Raw genomic sequence first — 20,055 nt, 5'->3', positions numbered from 1 at the left:
TGCATTCCACAGCCAAAGGAAGTATTAAACAATCAAAAAAATCAAGATATGTAGGGTTGGTGTTGTATCTCAGTGGTGAGAGTGATTGCTGAGCACTCAGGCAACTCTGAGGTCAATCTATGCATTGCATAAACTGATATGATGCCCTTGGCCTTGACTGTAAGCACTTGAGAAGTGGAGGTAGAAGGATCAGAAATTCAAAGTCATCTTCAGGTTGGACTACTAGAGATCCTTTCAAAAACAAACAAGGTATGTAAACATAACTTGCTGTAATATTTACATGTATGTATGTACTATTCATATTACATATAATGTATATGTCACCTTGTTTGTATAATGTATATGTAACCATATATGTATAATGTATATGAAACACTGTTTCCAGGGTTTTTGTTATGCAAATTTCAAACATGTGCAAGAGAAGACAGTGTATTAACTCCATCTCTACAGCAATCCCAATTCTGTTGCTTCCCTCGGTATCTTGGAGTAAGCTGCAAACTATCATCTCCATCACTAGTTAAAATATGCCTCTGTAAAATTTGGGTCAGTTTTTCCTTTTAAAGACCACAATGCCATGGTGAGACTTTTAAATGTTTCAAAAATTAAGACAAACTATCAGTAGCCAAAGCCCCAATCATTTATCACCTCCTGATTTATAGTTAGCCTTCTGCATCACCACAGATCACTTCTTACGTAAATTTCTCACTTTGCACTGTAATTCGAGCAGTAGGTGGCCGCATCCTGCCCCATGGATGGGCGGGGCCTCGTCTCAGTTCCGTCAGCGACACTGGGTCCCACCCCGGTTGCCTAGGCGACAAGGACTGCTTTCTCTAGGGATATCATGGCAGGACTGTGGACCCCAGGGGCGATAACCCCCGCGGTGACTCCAGCAGGCAGCACAGCAGACTCCGAGGTATGCAACCTCTTCCTGTCCCGGGACTAGGTCCTCGGCTAATGCCAAGATCACTCAATGTCAAGGCCAGAGTCACCAGGAAGGCAGCTAGTGAGGGAGGGCCTGCAAGCTGCCTGCCCTGTCCTATCAGAGAACCCTGGAGGCTCATCACAAACCCTATAAACTTACTCTGGAAAGTTCCATGCTCACACAGCCTCACAATCAAGCAAATATTCAATTGAAAAACAAACAAAACAGTCATCTCTGATCTTAAAGGGGACCAGTCCCTTTTGTAGGTGCCACTGATTGACTGTGACGATCAATTACAACTGATTAAACGATGTTTAAAGGCTGCTGTGATCTGAATGGGTCAGTTTTAGATTCTGTTGTCACCAGGCCTTTGCCAGGAGACAGGATTCAATGCCCCTGAACTGACAGTGTGTTTCCTGCCCCTGGAATAACACAAGCTCTGTCATGTTAAGACCCTTCCTTGTACCAAGTCTCACTAAGGGGTAAGGGAGGCATTAAGTCATTTTGCCCATGGGCTTAATGTCATGAAGCTCTGCTTTTACTATATTTTTTACTTGTGACTAGCTGGCTGGGTGGATGGGTAAAAGACTGAGTGCCATTGTGCAGTGTGGAGGTCTGAGGACCACTTGATGGTGCCTTGTGGGTCCCATCAGGTGTTCATACTTGGCAGGTGGTGTCACCATCCTGTGCTGAGATTTTAACCACGAGTGTATCTGCTAAACCATCTGTGGTTTGTTTGTTTGTTTGTTTGTTGTTTGGTTTTTAATGTTTAAATCTCCTTGCTGCATCTATCAAATACTGTTTCTAGGATATTATTTTTCCTTCCTTTTTTAAAGGCTCTGAAGAGTGAATAATGAAGTGTTTGTTAATTAACATGGTTTTGTTTAGCCCCCATATTAGTCTAAACAACCATCTTCATGAGGAAGATAAGTACTCATTGTGGTCTGGACAGTTAGGAAGCATAAAAAGCCAATGATCCCATGCCTTCTTGCCTGACAAGCAAGCCAGCCTCTCTTCCATGTCTCTCAATACCAAAGGCAGATTGCTAAGCCTTCAGGCCCTGCTATGAGCCTTTCTAAATAAAATTAGCATACATTAAATGCATTTTTTAACATGATAAACTGGATTCCAAGCACATTCCTCCCTTGTGATCAAAAAGTTAATGTAATTTTTAAACCAGCACAGGAAATTTTCCTATTAAATGTTGTGTCATTTAAAAATATACAAGAACTTCTAAGACTATAGTCTCCATGTACGCACACACATACACACACACACACACACACACACACACACACACACACACGAACTTACCAGTGGATGAAATGCCCTCTCTAAGAATATTTAGTGTTTTGAAGTTTAATGAGTTGGTATTTACGAGTGTGTGTGTGTTTCAATTTTATTAGCTCAATCTTTTTATTATTAAGTACCTGAAGAAATCCACTTGTAACATGGGTTCGCTTAGCAGTATTCCTTGACTAAGAATGACAGTTAACATACGGAGTAGTGAACACTCCATATTTCACCCCTGTAAAGCTCAGTTCTTGTAGGCCATAGCAAGATGGTCCACCATCAGAGCCTCCCATCTGGGCTGTCTAGGGAGGGACTTTGAGGTTTGAAGGAAAACATTGCAAAACATACCCTTGCAGTCCATTTCCAAGGCTGCTGAGGAAAGAAACCCTGGATCAGATTTCCTACAAAATTAACCTCCTTAGAGTTATGCACTTCAGAGTTTCTTCCCTCATAAATTCTGTATCAAAATTGAATTAGACAGAAGACCATCTAGTGATCCAAGACATGCAAGAATGAAACATTTATTTCTTGGCCAAGTCAATCAGAAGTAAAGGACAAGCTTTAATCAACAGTGGTCCCCATCTAGAATAGAAACTGTTGTCCTATTCATATAGTAGGTGCTCAAACAGTTATGGTAGCCTTCCAGGTGCTACATGAGGTGGTCCCCAGAGGCTGCAATCCATTCAGATGCTCTGAGCAGAGAGCATGGGGTAAAGAACCAGAATAGCAGATTTTGGGTGTGGCATCCCATGAGCTCTGCTTGCCAGAATCTGAACTATAAATTCCAGTTTCCTCAGTAACATTGGACCAAAGACCTCCTTTTGAAATACAAGACTAAACTTTCAGCCTTTATCTATATGAATATGCAAGGACAAAGGAAAAAGAATAACAAAAATTGAAAATAAAGGTTTGCTATGTCTAGACCTATGTGAAAACAGTTTAAATTCTGCAGTCTCTTGACCAGCTAGCTCATAAATTGACTTTCATGGTACCTTCAAAAAGGTTAATTAATTATTATTCTTAAAAATAATATGGATTAGCTCACAGTAGAGAGCTAAATTTAGGGAATGAAAATGCTACTGTCTCAATTCTTTGTGTATTTACTTTTCAAGGCAGGTTTTCTCTGTGTAATAATCTGGCTGTCCTGGAACTCTCTCTGTAAACAGGCTGGCCTTGAACTCACAGAGATCCATCTGCCCCTGTCTCCCTAGTGCTGGAATTAAAGGCGTGTGCCACCAAGCCCTGCTCTGAATATGATTTTTAATGTGTCCCAAACAGACTGTGAACCCATTGCCTCTGGGAACTCACTAGAATGCAGTCACTATCTTATAAAAGAAAAAAAAATAAAAAAAAGATGCTGGTGCTCATCGTAGAGACTATCAACATGTCCAGTAGGAATCTGTAGACAGATTTCATCTGTACTAGGTGGTCCTCTAAAATGTTAGAAAGCAAAACCTTTTGGTAACGAGAACACTCGGGCTCAACTTAAATAGCAAACTTTCAAGTTTCTGCATTTTCAATACCATTCCAGAAGTTAAATTCCTCAAGACCTATTGTTCTCAACCTCCCTAATGCTGTGGCCCTTTAATACAGTTCCTCATGTTGTCCTGACCCCAGCCATAAAACTATCTTCAGTGCTACTTCATAACTAATTTTGCTACTGTTAAGAATCATGATGTAAATGCTTTTGGAGACAGAGGTTTCTCAAAGGGGTGGAGACCCCCAGGCTGAGAACTGCTGCTCTTGATTGTCTGTGGAGCTCCAAGGATCTGTTTTTCTCAACCACTAGGATATATTAACTCACACTCTGACCCAGCTTCTCATGTGAGTTTGGGGATCTAAACTCAGGTCGTTGTGACTGGCAGGCACTTTACCCACTGAACCATCTCCCCAGCCCTTAGTCTGTTCGATTTTTATCAATGTTATACCATTTTTATATTCTGCTTTCACGTGTAGTTTGGGAAGGTCCCCTTCACCATCTTAACCTCTCCCAAATGTCTGTATCTTCCTATAAGAATTGAAAAGTTATCTTGTAAAGTTCTGGAAAAACCCCACTGGGATTCAGAATTGTCTTTGCATCACATTTATTATGCGAGAAGAATTCCAGTTTTTGAATTTGAAGGAGTTTCTAATAAATTTCTTTTATCAGTTCTTATCCTTCAGGTTCTGACAAAGTTTGAGAAACTTTGTCATAATTCTTATGGCTTTGTTATACTCAGAACAAAGTATAATTTAATCAAGTTTTGGGGCCTTTCCATTTCAGATTAGTTTCTCAAATAGAGAAAAGAAAAACTGGCTTTGTATATTTATGTTATGGATAACCATTTTACCAGGTTTCTCAGATGAATGTTAATATAATGTCAGCCTTCTTAAGGACACTATGATGGAATCTTCAAACAAAGGCCCTTTTGTTCCTCTGTGTCTGCTGCTCAAGGCTCATATTTCACTTTCTTATCTTCTAACTGTAATGGAGGAGAATGGCTCTCATATTGAATTATGGTGAAGTTGCTAGTAGGATCCCATCTCCAGCTATTGGTTCTACAGCATTGACTATTATCCCACTGTTTGGTAATATGGTGGCTGCAGTTTCAGAGATACTCTGTCTATCTCAGTTTCCTTTTTCCATTTATATTTACCAAGTGTTTTGTTGCTGAGTTTAGAAAGTACCTGCTGGGCATTTTCATAACAGTCAAAGAATGCTTGATGAATTTGACATAAACTTGGTGTTTTCTTGTAGTGATGGTTCTGCTGGGTGATGGGCCATTATCCTTTAATCAAAGTGGGATTCACCTATTTTTAATTCTGACCACACTCTAAACTCATTAGTGCTTTGGGTTTCTATATTCTCTAACATTTTGTGCTTCTTTGGGTTCTTCTATGTACATTCTAGATGTACAGCTTGTTTTTATTTTTTAAAATGAACCCTTTTTTCCTTTCTTTCTTTTTTGGAGGGTGGTGATTTTTTTTTAAGACAGGGTTTCTCTGTGTAGCCCTGATGTCCTGGAACTCACTCTGTAGTCCAATCTGGCCTCAAACTCACAGAAATCTGCTTGCCTCTGCCTCCCAAGTGCTCCTTAAATTAAAAGTGTGCATCACCACTGGCCAGAAAAACAAACAAACCCTGAACTCTTAATAGCCTAAAATTATTTAACTAGATTTTGATTAAATGTAGAATTTCAGGGCCAGTAGACTTTACAAAAGGTAGACTCCAGTTTGGATCCTGTTTGGTCAGATTGATTCTCTCCTTATCCCCGCTAAGTTTTAATAACTTATATTTTCCTAGGAGGTCATCCATTCCCTTGTATATTCTAATGTTTTTCCACCTGCTGTGGCAGACATTCACTTGCTTTATTCTTTAATCATACTTGCCAGAGAGTTGCCTTTTTAGTCATATCTTTAAATAGCTAACTACTTTACTTGTTTTTCATTCCTTTAATTACTTATTTTTCTTTTAAAAAAAATAATTGGTTTCTGAGCCCTGTAGGAAGATTACAGTGGGGGGGGGGGGTTGAGGTCCTGTCCAGCTCAGCATCTAAGATGTGCCAGTACCCAGACAGGTGGATACTTCAATGGACCATGCTAATAGAATCAAAGTGGGTGCAAGAAATGCTGGAATGGATCAAGTTTTAAAATAAGACAGCATCAATATCCCTAATTTTTCTCTCACCTCCAACTCCGGCGGGGTTTAACTCCAACACTGCTCCTTAGTTCATTTATTTTTAGACTTGAAGGAAAAAATTTTCAAATATCTGGCAAGTCCATGTTTCTTCTGACTGGGAAAGCCCTCTTTCCTAATTAGATAATCTGTCAACTTTTTCTTTAATGAAGCTTTTTAGAGGTTCTCCTACGTAAAGCTTTATCAGCAATGGGTGCAGACATGTTCCTAAAAGCCTGTGTTCTAGGAAGAAAACATGTTTACAGATGTGAAGTGTTCAGATGACACTGGAGGACAAGAAGTCAAACAAAAGATTATCTGGTAAATAATAGGAGGCTTCAAATGTTGCTCTTGGAATGGATGCTAAAATCCAGTAGGAGATGGGGGAAAGTGAGCTAACAGAGCAGTGTGGCCCCAGTGCTGCCAAGAAAGCCACAGAGACAAGTGGGCAATTTTAGCCTGTTTATGAATCACTGTTGTATCTGAAGGTTATAGATACCAGAATATACTCATTGAAAGATCAAAGGCTTTAACTCGCCTAATTAATACTCTTTTTAGTGCAAGGCAGCAGAGAAATAAAAAAAGAAGAAAGAAAGGAGGAGGTGAAGGAAGCTTCATTTAAAATAGGTGCAGAGATACATATTTTTTACAATGTTGCCGCTAGTAGCACTAATACTAATAAAAGAGACAAGCTCTGCCAAAAAGATCATTATCTTAAACCCCTGAATTTTAGTAAAAACATGAGCCCTGACATCGGGCATCATTGCTAGAGCTCTGACTGTCAAAGCATTGATATTATTGGATTCTCTTTCATATAGTTCTGTCTGCCCTAATCTTTTTCTATCCAGAATTTTTCTCATCAAGTAAATTGATCCGTATGTCAGTATCACTCACTTTTCCAAGTACTTCTCTCTCGCTCTGACTCATTGTGGCAGTTCTCTGAGTATCCAAACATGGGGGGGGGGGGGGGGGTTTGATCTTTGAAAAGAAAAGGTGAATCCAAACTTAATAATATCAAACGAGCTGGCTGAAATCGGAAAACTAATCAGCAGCCTGGCCGTGACCTTCTCTGTAGTCCCTCTAAATCCCCACTTCTTCCACACTCTCCGAGTAACCACGAGGAGAGACGAAGATGAAGGTGTGATTCTACACACAGTTGTTCTACTTTGTAAGCTTTCGGAGGTCGTTTGTCGTCTTAAATTCAGGACCTCCCACAACACACTGCGGTACAAACAGCCCGCTGGTCTCCATCTCATTCTTGGCAGAAGTCCTGGGCGCCTCTGGGAACTGTTCGTCCAGGGCTTGCTCTGGTTATGCCAGCTCTGAAAGGCCACTCACGGTCCCCGTCATTGTAAAGTCCAGTCACATCCCTGTCCTTGTCTTTGCTTAGCGACGGAATGCCCTGCTTACCACAGCTCATTTGTCATGCTTTATGTTTGAAATATTTCTTTCTGATTTTGAGAATTTCATAACACACACAATGTTCTCTGATCAACTCTACCTTCACCCCTGTCCCCGGCATGGTTGTCTCAAGTTTTGCTTATCTTGACTACACAAGCACCTCACCCCCTGAGCTATACAGTACAAGCCCTGCTGCTTTCTAATGGAAAATTTCAAAGCAAATACAATCACTGTTGGTTTGGTGTTTATAACTTAATATTAGATTGTTATCACGATGCACTATTAATCTAGGATGAGTAAATTAAGGACCCAATATTGATCTCCTTGGGACAAGCAAGTCTCTCCTTGCCTTTACCCTCTCTTGAACCTGCAATTCAAGGACAAATATGTAAGCAGTCAGTGTTTGCTGAATTGTAAGTCAGCCCTCGGTTCTGCACATGCCCAAGGATAGACATTCTATTGTGTGACTTCTCAGTGGAGAGCCACCACCAAGTAACAACAGAAAAGAAAAGTGACTACTTTTTTTATATCATCAGGGCTAGTATGCAAAATATATTATTCAGATAAGTTGTTCTGTTTTGTTTTGTTCTTAATAGAAAAATATTGAATTTCAGGAGAATGAAAAGATCCTGTCCCCAGATTTTCTCTCAACTGACCAGATCGCCGATCTGCTGGAAGAAATGGACATGGATGAAGTTCAAGAGTAAGGACACCAGAATCTCAGCCAACTAGAGATCAGTTCTGGGCCTTCATTGCTAAATGACCATGGTGCACTGTTTACACATTTTATTTAACCTTTTATTTCAAACTATGTGCTATTATAGTTTTCACTAAAATATGTCAAGCCTTGAGAACACACACACACACACACACACAGAGAGAGAGAGAGAGAGAGAGAGAGAGAGAGAGAGAGAGAGAGAGAGAGAGAATTGACTATTTGCACAGCCCGGCAGCGTTTCCTGATGAGTGACATGCATTGGAAACATGTTCATGTTGATCAAGAGTCGCCTGTATCTACCTGTACCCTCTTCTGTGTTTTTTCCCTTCTATTCATGAAGCTGTCAATATGTTTCCATAATCCAAAGGACATCCTCCTGTAACACTAATTATATTAATACAATATAGCAAATCCCATTAATAATATTAACAGTCAATTAGGTCCTTGTCTTGATTTGAGGACATCATGATCAAACACCATTACAAAAGCAAATTGGGGAGGAAATTGTTTATATAGCTCACACTTCCACATCACTGTTCATCACTGAAGGAAGTCAGGACTTGAACTCACACAGAGCAGGAGCTCATGCAGAGGCTATGGAGGGATGCTGCTTACTGCTTGTTCTCCATGGCTTGCTCAGTTTGCTTTCGTATAGAACCCAAAACCACCAACCTAGAAGTGGTCCCACACACAATGGCTGAGCCCTATCCATCAATAATTAATTAAGAATATTCCCTCAGGACGTGTCTGAAGTCCAATCTTATGGAGGTGGTTTCTTAGTTGAGGTTCCCTCCTCTCATATGACTTTAATTTGTGTCAAGTTGACACAAAACTACTCAGCACAGTTATGCTTTTGAAAATTCTGCATGTTAGCCATTTACCGGTGACCTTTATAAGAAACAATGATGCTAAATTCTAGACTCTTAGGACATGTGTTTTAAAATGTAGATAGGACTGAATTTGTCAAAATAATTCTAACATCATGTTGTCTGGGGTATATAGTACTAGGGCACGTCATTTATTTAGAATATTAGCCTGCTAGGTCCGTCAACATGGTTTCCTTAAAGATGTCTATTAGTGGCTAGAAATGTGGCTCGTGGCTAAGCCATCACCCACAATTTAAAATAAGTTATCTCACCTTGAAATAGAAACCTGTTTGACTATAGACAGTCGTATTGGGCTGTCTGTGCCCTGAAATCTGCTCTTTGCAAGCCAGTACTCAGGACACAAGCAAGGTGTCACAGACCATAATGAACACACAGACAATGACTCCGTCAGTAGTGACCACAGACAGATCTTACAAGCTCTATGGCTTTGAAGTGATTTACTCCTGAGAAGGAGCTGTGACAAATAACCCGGATGGACAGGAGAGGACTCTGAGAAGGCTCATCAGGAGCTGGCAAATAATCCATCAGAGGATTAAACATTCCCACCCATTCTCAATGATTTCTCATAGCACACTTTACCATTTCTACAGAAATAAATATTTATTGGGAACTCTGATTCTTAGTGTAGGGATTGATTAAAAAATTAAATTGTCACAGATGGATTCCAGTACCCGAGTTTGAGCCCTGACCTACATAGTAGAATGAACTCCATTAAGTTGTTCTCTGTCTTCTGTACATGTGCTGCGGTGTGTGGGCACACACACACACACACACACACACACACACACACACACACACACACACAAAACCATATACACAAAGGGTAAGCAAACAAATCCAAACAGTTTTAATACTTCATTTAAAACCACTCATGGTGTTAATAATATGCATAGTGATTTTCTGTAAAATGGATTTCCCACTTGGAGGTCACTATATGAACATGATCTTTGTCATACAAAGCAGCAGTCAGTACTAAGTGACAGTAATACAAAGCAAGTGACAGACATTTAATCCAGCTTCTGACTTACTTGTAATGACTACTACATAAAATGTCAACATTAAAAATACCAAATATTTAGTATTTAATGGTAATTAATATTAAATAATATGTTAGTTTTTAGAACTGTGAATTTTTTACTACATTATAAGTTATGCTATGGTTATGTACCTACTTTATAGAACACAATTTTTTTTCAATTGTTGACTGTTCTTCCTTGTTAAATATCCAAATTCAAAAAATACTTTCAAGCATCAGAAGAGCATCTGTGAAACAAAACACAAATCACAGCCAGTTTTGCAGCAGTCAGCGAAGGACTGAACAAAATCACACAACACAGTCAGGGACAGAAGCATAGGCTGGCCACCAAGTTTACAGCCAGCCTGGCTTTCAAAGCACATCCAGAAGAGCCATGGCTACCTGGCCAGATATAAAGACACAAAGAAACCCAACCGAACACAACACAAAACCTAGCAACATAGGAGATTGTAAAACAGCTGTATCAAAAAAGCAGGTTGACATCTGCAGTGAGTCAAAGAATCACATCAAGGAATTGCATGTCGAATTTTGGGACAGCATTATCTTAGGAGCCATTTCCTTGTGTCTTTAAATATAATCTCTGTAACAATGATCTACATGTATTTGCAATCATTTTCAATTTAAAACAGCATTATTGTAAGGGATGGTTATATATTGTTCAAAAAGACAACAGTATAATTTAATTATCCTCTCCAAAGTGACCAAAATAGTCCCAGATCATGCAGTTAGAAAAGCTATAAACTTGCTTAAATAAATTACAACAAATCATCATATTTCCCTACATTTCACAATTATGAATTTTTTTCTCTATGCCAACAGACAAACCCAAGAAACATGAGAGATTATTCAAAATACATTCTGAAATAGACTTCACATGCCTGGTGTTCTTTTCATGACTTTCTAATGTATGCTATCAATAATATTTTATTCATGTGCAACTCAAAAGTACTTACAAATCTACCTAATGTTACATTTAAAAAACAAACAAACAAAAAAACAGGTCTGCAGAAATGGCTCAGTAGTAAAGAACATGGGGTCTGTTTGCACAGAGGACCTGGGTTGGATTTCCATCCCCCACATGGCAGATAACAACCCTCTGTAATTTTAGTTCCAGGAGATCTGATGCCATCTTGCAGCCTCCCTCAGGTACCAGACATACAAATAGTGCTCAGATACACATGTGAGCAAAACACCCATACAAAAAAATCAAAGAGAATTTTTTAAAATCTTTAAAAATGGCAGGGGCTAGTTAAAAATAACTTTATAAACGCAGAAGTCACATGGAGCCTTAGTTTTGTTTGATTGCATCTTTGGAAGCTGAGGCTGACTCTAGTCATCCAGGCTGGCTCCAAGCTCAAAACAACACCTGTGCTTCAGCTTCTCAAGTGCTGGGCTCTGAGTTGTGTATCACCAAAACAGGTCCATCAATACCTTCTAGTAACTTTCCGCAGCCAGAACTCTCTGAGCTGCTTAACTGGTCTGCACAGGTCCCATTATCTCTTGCCATGTCACAATGTCCTGAGAGGTCACTGAGTTCCTTTCCCTTGTGTGCATCAGCCCACACTACAGCTGTGGCTCTCCCCCCACCTTCTCTGTTTTATTCCATCCTCCTCTATGACCAAACCAGCCAGTAGAAGACACAGAAACTGTGTTCCAACTAGGACAGTGCTCTAAATGATTTCTGTATCACTTCCTTTGGAGTGAAATGACTGGAGGAAGAACAGAATCTGTGGATACCAAACCCTGAGAGTCAAGTCACAGGAGAGAGTCCACTGGCACTAGGGGGAGGGAGGGAAAAAGGGAGGGAGGGAGGGAAGGAGGGAGGGAGGGAGGGAGTCAAAGCTGAGGTGGAGGGAGGTCAGGGAGTGATCACCAAAATATGCTTGAAAACGTTGTTGAATTCATTCAAATACAAGCACTTAAAAAAACACAAAACAAAACAAAACAAAAGAACATGTACCGGTACTGAAGTCAAATATTTACTTAAGAATACACCGAATGCAGATGGCAGATGAAGAAAAAGTTTAAAGAAAAGTCAACAGAAGTGACAGAAACGTTAACCAAAAGCTCATGATTAAAGGCTGGATCAATTCTGCAAACCAAGAGATTACAGAGCTGATAAGATCTATACATCAAGGAACTCTTGGAGCTAAAAGAAGATACTATGCATAAAGAACGAAATTAATGTGGAATCTGCTTTGCTGAAAACAAAGTCAGTGACAATAGAAGATAAACATGAGGGAACTCATAGCAGGGCATGAGTATAGCAACTCGATGGGAGGGCATTAGATTACACATCTAACATAATGAACCAGAAAAGATGAATGTAATGCATGCTTGGTTTTTCTGTTTCAGTGGAATGAAACTGAAGCATTTCATTGTGTCCAGCATAAAATGACCCAGGGACAATGAGCAGGCAGGCCTCTCACAGTTCCCTGTCAGAAATGGAGAGCAGCTCTCTGAGGAACAGTCATCAAAATCTGGTTCATGGAAAGAGTGTGATTTCAGGATCAAACTCAAGCAGGGATTGTTCAGAATATGATTATATAAAGAACTCAAACAAACAAACAAACTTGGTGTCCTGTAATTTCATTGAAAAATTGACCTATTACCTCAGGAAAGATTAATGAAGTCATTGATGCATCTAACATAACAATACAAGAAAACTGCCAACAATAATTGTGATCTAAAAAAATTAGAAATAAAAACTCCCTGGCTGTAAGCACAAGATTCATTTGAAATTAAAATAAAGGCAAACAGGATAATTATAAACTAGAACAACTATTCTAGAACAGTCTGGTAAAAATAAGTATGTGCATGAGGGGGAAATAACCCAATTTCTCCCTCTCATAAAAATAAAACAATTTCAGAACGCTTGTAAAACTGCATCCCAAATATAAAGGGTCAATAGTTCTCATCACACAAAAAGTTCTTAGAAAATCTTTTGTAAAAGCAAACAATGGTGATTGCAGAGATGGCTCAGTGGACCAAGTTCTTACCCTGCGGTCACGTTAACTGGAATAGGAGCCCTAGCAACCATATTAAAACTAGGCAGTCATGGCGGCTACCTATAATGCCAATACCTGGAGGCAGACAGCATTGTCTGCCATGGTGGGAAGGGGAGGGAAGATGAAATGTTTCCTTAAAAATTATCAGACCTCATGTAGAGTCTGTGGTTTCTCCTGATAAGGCTACATTTGAGACAGATGCTTATGTTACACACATGTCAAAAGACATTTTAACTTCTAAACTTGTATTAATTGTCACTCATTTGATACCACACACATACCATCTTCGAACTCATCCCACGAAATCACATACAAGCAACAAGGAAAACCAAATCAGTCATTGTCAAGACCGAAGAATGCTGAAGGCCAAACCATGAGCTTTGAAGGTGACCCTCGCGATGATCACAGATCATCTGGATGTGCAAGAGACAGTTTGAGCTATATACACAGCTACAGGGTTTAGGACAAAGGAAAGGTACTGAACATCTCCTGGAGGAGAAAAACCTAGATGCTGTGCTATGAGTCCCCCATTTGCAGTATAGGACCTGGGCATGCAGGAATGGGGTACACATACCTATATTATAGATTGTTTATGTTGCAGTAAAATGAGTCTACTTTTTTTTATCTCACTAATCAAAACAGAAATAAATGTTAGAAGAAAGTAACTCCACACAGGAAATGCCTATGAGTTGGATATCGGGACACAGGAAGTACCAACCAGTTTGTATCATGGCACAGGAAGTGACTAGCAGTGTTGATATAATGAACCAGAGAGCATCTAATAGTTTGTGTCATAGGCAGTCTCCACACCCAGTTCATTTCCTGCAAGCAGCTGCCATTGTTTAAAAATAACTATCACATGAGTACTGTGCCCGAAGATACAGTGACAGGACATAGAACAGAACAAAGCCACAGTCAGAAAGATGTGAACAGGGACATACAGAAAATACAGTCATGCCACAGATTTTTTTAAACTTGTGGAGCAATAGCAAGAAGAGCACAAAACAGACTTATAACAGCTGGAGGAGATGATGGGGGTAAAAAAGGTTAGAAACATCAGAAGAAAATGTAGAGAAAGAAAGATCTAAGAGCAGCTCCAAGAAGGAATAGCTGCTTAACCCATTCTGGGAGAGAAGTAATAAGAAATACGCAGGGGAAGGAGAAATGGTTGGGAAAAAAAACTTAAATCCACCGGACAGAAAGCCAATGAAGGATGCACAGGTTGTTTTCTTTGCAGAGAAAAAGAGGACAGAATGTTAACAATCTGTTCTCAGAAATGGATCAGACTTAATCCGTAGATTGATTTGTAGAGAGGTCTTGGCCGGAGATGTGGCTGAATTGGTAGGAAGAGCACTCACTTGGCCTGCCTGTGTCTAATCCCAGAGACAGCAATGGGACTGAGGCAGGGGCAGGGGCATCAGGAGCTCAAGGTCATTTTTGGCTGCATAGCAAATTCCTGACTCACCTGAGCTGCATGACTAGCCTGTCTCTTACCAAAAAAAAAAAAAAAAAGAGTATTGAATTTTGAATTTTAGGAGGTAAAAATACCAGGTATTGAAAGTATAAGAAGTGGAGACAAAGAAAAAATAATTGAGATGGCCAAGGAGAGCACCCTCCCATCCATCTCCTGCCATTCTTCTCCTTCCTCCCTTTCCCCCTTTCCCTTTCATCTTGTGGACACTGAGATGATTGAATAAGGTGAGAAGCATCCTAGAATTTTCAATAAACTAGTTGCTTCCACAACTTCTCAGAACTGTTTGCTACTTAATCCCATTTAATGCCCACATTTTTCTTTCTGTCACAGAAAAATGAGAGTGATTCTGAATTTCAAGAATCTCCAGACTTGCTTAAGAGATGCCATTCTGTTAGACTACTATGTGTCTGGGTTCTTTTGGGCCAAAGACATGAACTTTTCCGTCTACCAGCATTCAAAATTCATGACTTTGCTGGACATGTTACTGCATAATCTTCAAAGTAAGTCTAGTCCCTCTCTGTTCTTTTAAGGGGTGGGGGAAAAGGTGTAGTCCATGTAAATTAATATTTGAAAGCCAAGATACTTGCTTCATCATGTTTCATTTATGAAAACTGTGGGTTTGTTTCCTGGATACAACAGGGACAGCTCATTTCTCACTGAATGGTAAATCCTCAAAGATCCTTAATAAGACTAAGGTTGTCTTTGTTGATTAGCCAAAGTTATTCCAATTAGTATTCCCCGTACCAATCACACTCCAAATACCATAGGATATGCTGTCATCTTTGTGATTTTCTACATATCGGAAACTATGGTAAAACCTAAACATGATTTAACTTATCTTGAAAGCAGAATACATAGCAAAGGGGAGAATGGGAAAGCTTTCTGCATATTGTGACAAGACTCCATAGCAGCAGAAGAAAAGAACGTGAAGAACTGTGTGCTTTTGTTTATGGAAGATATAGGAAGGTGTGCTTGCACATGTATGAATACCAGAGAGCAGAAGAACGCAGAGTGGGGGAAGATGAACAGTCTGTGAAGCCAGGCATGGAGGGAGGAACACATTAGAACACTAGTACTTGGGATCTGGAAGGTTGAGGAAGGAAGTGGGATTGAAAATCTAAGATGAACCTAACACACAGCAAGAATGGGTCTTAATTTAAAAAATAAAATAAAAAGAAAACAATCCTTCCGGGGGGGATGTGGAAAGCTAGATGTGAGCAGTAGGGGCTAGAGAATGCCTTTTCAGGCAAAATCTACATATCAAGCAAAACTTGAATACATCAGTCATAGGAAAATTAAAGTTTCAAAGGATGTTTGATGTGGCTATCCTAAGCTGTGCAACTTCTCAGCTGGAGGTAAACATTTACAAGAGCTTCACAGTCCGAATATGAGCGAATATTTCCGGCTTACACCTTTCCCACACCTCCCAGCCCCCGGAGTGGCCTTCAGCTGAGCTTTGTATGGTCAGTATCAGTTCATACCTGCACTTCTGACCCTCTAACAGGCTTCAAGCAGCTAAGTCAAGAGACAGTGAAAGTGTGTGTGCAAAATGAGGGGAAAGCAAACAAGCTCATGTATACCTCGGGTCAGAAAAACAAAACAAAACAAACAAACAAACGAAAAAACTCTCAGCCGTTCCATGGAATTAGATTGTGAATGAAAAGCACAGCTTTGGCTGGTTGACACAGCAAGGAGCTAAATTGTTTGCAATTAAACCAAGAGACTGTGGCATTCTGAAGATGAAGGATGAAGTTGTCACACTGTACTCCACCACAGCTCCGGCCACAGAGCACATCTCAGGTTCATGGTTATCAAGTGGCCTAGTCCACAGAACACCCATTTTTGGACAGCTAGGTGTTGGACTTGGTCCTTGCCCCAAATCTGTATTGCATGTCTACAAGACATTCTGCAGGGAGCCCACCTCAAATCAAACCAGATCATCTCAAAGATATAAAGTACAGTTCAGAGACTTATCTTAAGAGTATGCTTTTGTTTTTGTGGTTTGTACCCACTGAAGGCAGAAAATATTGCTCAAAAAAAGAAATCAAGTCTATTTTACAAGTTCAGACTTTTTATTCTTGTCAGCATTCCCTGAACAATAGGCCACAACAAATAATTTATGTGCTGTTATTCAGAGGGGGGGATTCAGAGGGATTTAGTTTATTCTTTAAGTTGACATGAGATCTACATCAACAAACAAGGGTCTATCCTGATGATGCCACATCAGACATAGCTGGCATGGGGCAGAACCTAGAGCAAACAACAAAGATAATGCACTAGAAATCAGTGCACATGTGACAAATGAGAAATGATGCATGCTAAGAAAAGCACATGTATAGAACCATTCATATATAGTGAGCCAGAAATGGATACATGAAAGGAAACACACATATGTAAAAGGATATGGGTACACACTAGGAAGACACAATGTAAAGGATCAGAAATGGGTACATACTAGTAAAGGGACATATGTAAAGAGACAGAAAGCACCACACACTATGAACAGAACATGTGTAATACTCTTCACACACTGTGAACACATGTAGAATATGCTTGAAGCAGATTCTCAATAGAAATAATACATGCATACTAGATGGAAAATATGCTACACCTTGCAAGCACTACATTCACAGTGGAATACAATCTGGTACACACTGAGGTGGTGTAGGAATCATCACCTAGAAAGACCACACACAGAGACTAGCTGTCCAGGGGTTTCTGTACATTTCCTATTTGCCTGCCATAGCAGCAGCAGCATCTTGGATGCGGGAGTTTTCTTTTAAAGACAAAAGGATGAGACTGGTGACCTAACTAGCAAGTACCTTTACCTGATCCCACCCCAAGTTTTCTAACTAGTTATAAATCTAGAGTGCCCTTCCTCACTTGAGTTTCCCAGATTGCATTTGGTTTAGTACCTCTCAGTCTGGTCACTCCACTTTTGGGACTTCAGTTAGCTAAGAGAAAGGCTAACATCTGTCATTTTCAACGCAATTATCTCCAGTAAGGAAGGAGGTCTGCAAAAACAGTTCTAAAGTGTCAACCATTGGTCAACAGAAGCAAGTCTCATAAACAGATGCAGTCTGTGTTTGAGAACCATAGTTCCATCCAGAATTCAAATCAGTAATCTAAATAACCTTTTTTTCTCAGCATCTCCAATTAGTGAGTTTGCTTTTTCTGTTTATTATGAGTTGCTCTTACCATACTCATCTTTCCTTCCCAAATTCCCTTGCACTGTGGAGGTTACTTTTAAGGTTTATTGTGAAAAGAGAAATGTACAGTGGGAGTGTGTTTTACCTGAGACAACAAACAAAAGGCCCTCATCCTGTAGTTCTGTGTGACCCATGTGATAATCATGACCTGTAGGAGAGTGTGATTGTTTAAGAATTACCCCTGGTAATTTCTGGGCACTGCCCTTTAAAGGGTTCCATCTGGCACCAGGCACATTCACTGCAGTACTCAGTGGGGTTCAATTACTTTCCGTTTCTGTCTAATTGCTACAGATAGAAGAAAATTTGAACAAAATAAATCTTAAGCTAGGATTTGTCTGTAATGTCTTTCTAAAAATTATATTAGGGATTCTGACATGGGGTGCATGTCAAATGTGCATTCCAGAGAAAGGGGGTGGGTGCTTAACTCAGCTTCTCTGGATGTGGCTGAACCAACTATCAGTCTATAGTCTCATAATTCATCTTTGTCTCCATCTCCATCCCACAGCATTCCATTCTAGTACATGAAGTAGGATGTTTATTGATGGCTTCCTAAGAGATCTTCAGCTTTGCCCTGCAAGCCGTCAGCCAGGCACTGGCTATGACACTGGCCCAGATACATTTTTCCAAGACCATTCAACTCTCTGCTTCCAGCCACCTCTGTTCTGTGTGCCTGCCCTACCCACTGGTGCCACCCCTGTTCATGCCTACTCACTAGTGTCAGGAAAGACTTTCTGGATACTCCAGTTGTCTGCATCCAATCTTCAAAGCAGGAGGGGAGAGGGCATAGAGATTGTAGATGATATTGTTCCTGCCACAAGAAAAGCCAAACACAATCAGTCAATCAAAAAGGACAATAGATGTTTATATTTTTTTACCAAAAACACCATAGAATTAAGTCTGAGATTATTAATATTTAAGTTTCATTTTCAGCTGGACAAGGAAATAGTCATAGGAAATAGTTGGTGGTGGAGAAATGTTGTTGCTTTGTTGTATGCATGTGTGTTTTGTTGTTGTTTATATGTAGTTATCTGAGAATCTTCTAGAACCACCAAGCTGGTCATTGTTGGTCAACAGTGAGGAAGTTGTGTCATTTCCATGCAGGTTTGACAATCTCTCAAAGGCAAATGTTTGACAAACAGGTTATATAGCTTTGAAATCTTTAATGGTGGTGATATTTTATACACAAACTCCTATTTCCAATATAGATATTTAAAGGGCTGGCAAGATGGCCAGCAGGTAAGGGTTGCCTGATGACCCCAGTTCAGTCCTTGGCACTCACAGGTAGGGGAAGAGAGCCCACTTCCTGAAATTTTAATCTTCCCTACACACAAACCATGTGATACAGAGAGAGGCATAAAATAAATAAAATGTAAAGATAAATATGGAAACTCTGAAAATATCCATATATTTGGCTCCTCTCAAAAAACCTTCTGGCTGAGTTATCAAATGGTAACACCCAATTATAGCCAAGAAACTGGGGACTCCACTCATTGACCTTCCCCATCCAAGTTCAGCACTGGTGTCCACAGTGGCTGAACCTTTGATCTGTGTCTCTTTACCACCTCTGGTGGCCAGCTTTTCTGTGATTTTTATTTATCCTTCTTTTGTTCCTTAAAATCTGCTTTAAATTTTTCCTTTCCATTTAAAAGTGGTATTTAAATAGACATTGGTGATTTTGCTTTCTAAACTGGAAACAAACTGTCTGTCCAGCCAACCATGTACATATATTGTCGTAATGATGGTAGACCAATCACTAGTAATTCATCCAAAATCTAATTATTAATTTGTTGTAAAAACAAACAAACAAACAAAAAACATGAGCTTCACATTTTCTCTCCACAAATGATGGAGAAGGAAAATTTTTGGCACATTTAGGACATCTTGAACTACTGTACCCTCACAACAGCTATCGAGTTAATGGAAGGGCTTTCTGGCTTTGTTTTCAGCACTGCACATGTCCTTAGAGGACAGCATCAAGTGGCTCGGGGAAGTGATGGCAGAAATTGGACCTAACCATTCACAGAAGAATGAGCAGTTGCACATCTTTGATGTCAAAGATGCCAATGCCATCATCGATTACTTAAAAATAAGGTAGGACTTGTATTCATTTCATTTATCTTCCATTTATTCATGTCTTCTAGAAAATACCTACTAAATACAACTTAAGAGTTTAGTAAATTCAAATGGCTATAGAATTTGAGCAACAACTACTCAATAAACAACAGTCAGTCTGCAGAGATGGCTTGGTGAGTAAAGGTGCTTGCCATCAAGCGCTAATGATCTCAGTTCTATCCCTGGGAACACCATAGTAGAAGGAAAGAATAAGCTAGCGCCTGCAAGATGTTCATTGACACATGGTGGTGGCACGGATGTACCCTCACACCCACAGGAACACAAAATTAATATTTGGAAGTAGAGAATACTCAACTTTTCCATCTAACAAATGAAAGTG

The 20,055-nt window shown here is 39.8% G+C and overlaps 1 protein-coding gene across 1 annotated transcript in view; it reads left to right on the top strand.

Annotated features, from left to right (window-relative positions):
• Positions 1-841: 841 nt before the first annotated feature.
• The window catches only part of Cabcoco1 (ciliary associated calcium binding coiled-coil 1), a 93,437-nt gene continuing 74,223 nt past the window's right edge, over positions 842-20,055 (top strand). Inside the window, exons 1-4 of the mRNA XM_051186582.1 lie at positions 842-913; positions 7,886-7,974; positions 14,725-14,894; positions 19,550-19,694. Coding sequence (XP_051042539.1) covers positions 842-913; positions 7,886-7,974; positions 14,725-14,894; positions 19,550-19,694 — 476 coding nt within the window. The remainder of the gene's footprint in view (positions 914-7,885; positions 7,975-14,724; positions 14,895-19,549; positions 19,695-20,055) is intronic.

The sequence above is a fragment of the Phodopus roborovskii genome, unplaced genomic scaffold (genome assembly GCF_943737965.1).
Source record: "Phodopus roborovskii unplaced genomic scaffold, PHOROB, whole genome shotgun sequence".
In the NCBI taxonomy this organism is placed as follows: domain Eukaryota; kingdom Metazoa; phylum Chordata; class Mammalia; order Rodentia; family Cricetidae; genus Phodopus; species Phodopus roborovskii.
The sequence above is the reverse complement of the archived record's forward strand: the minus strand, read 5'-3'. Positions and strand labels throughout refer to the sequence as shown.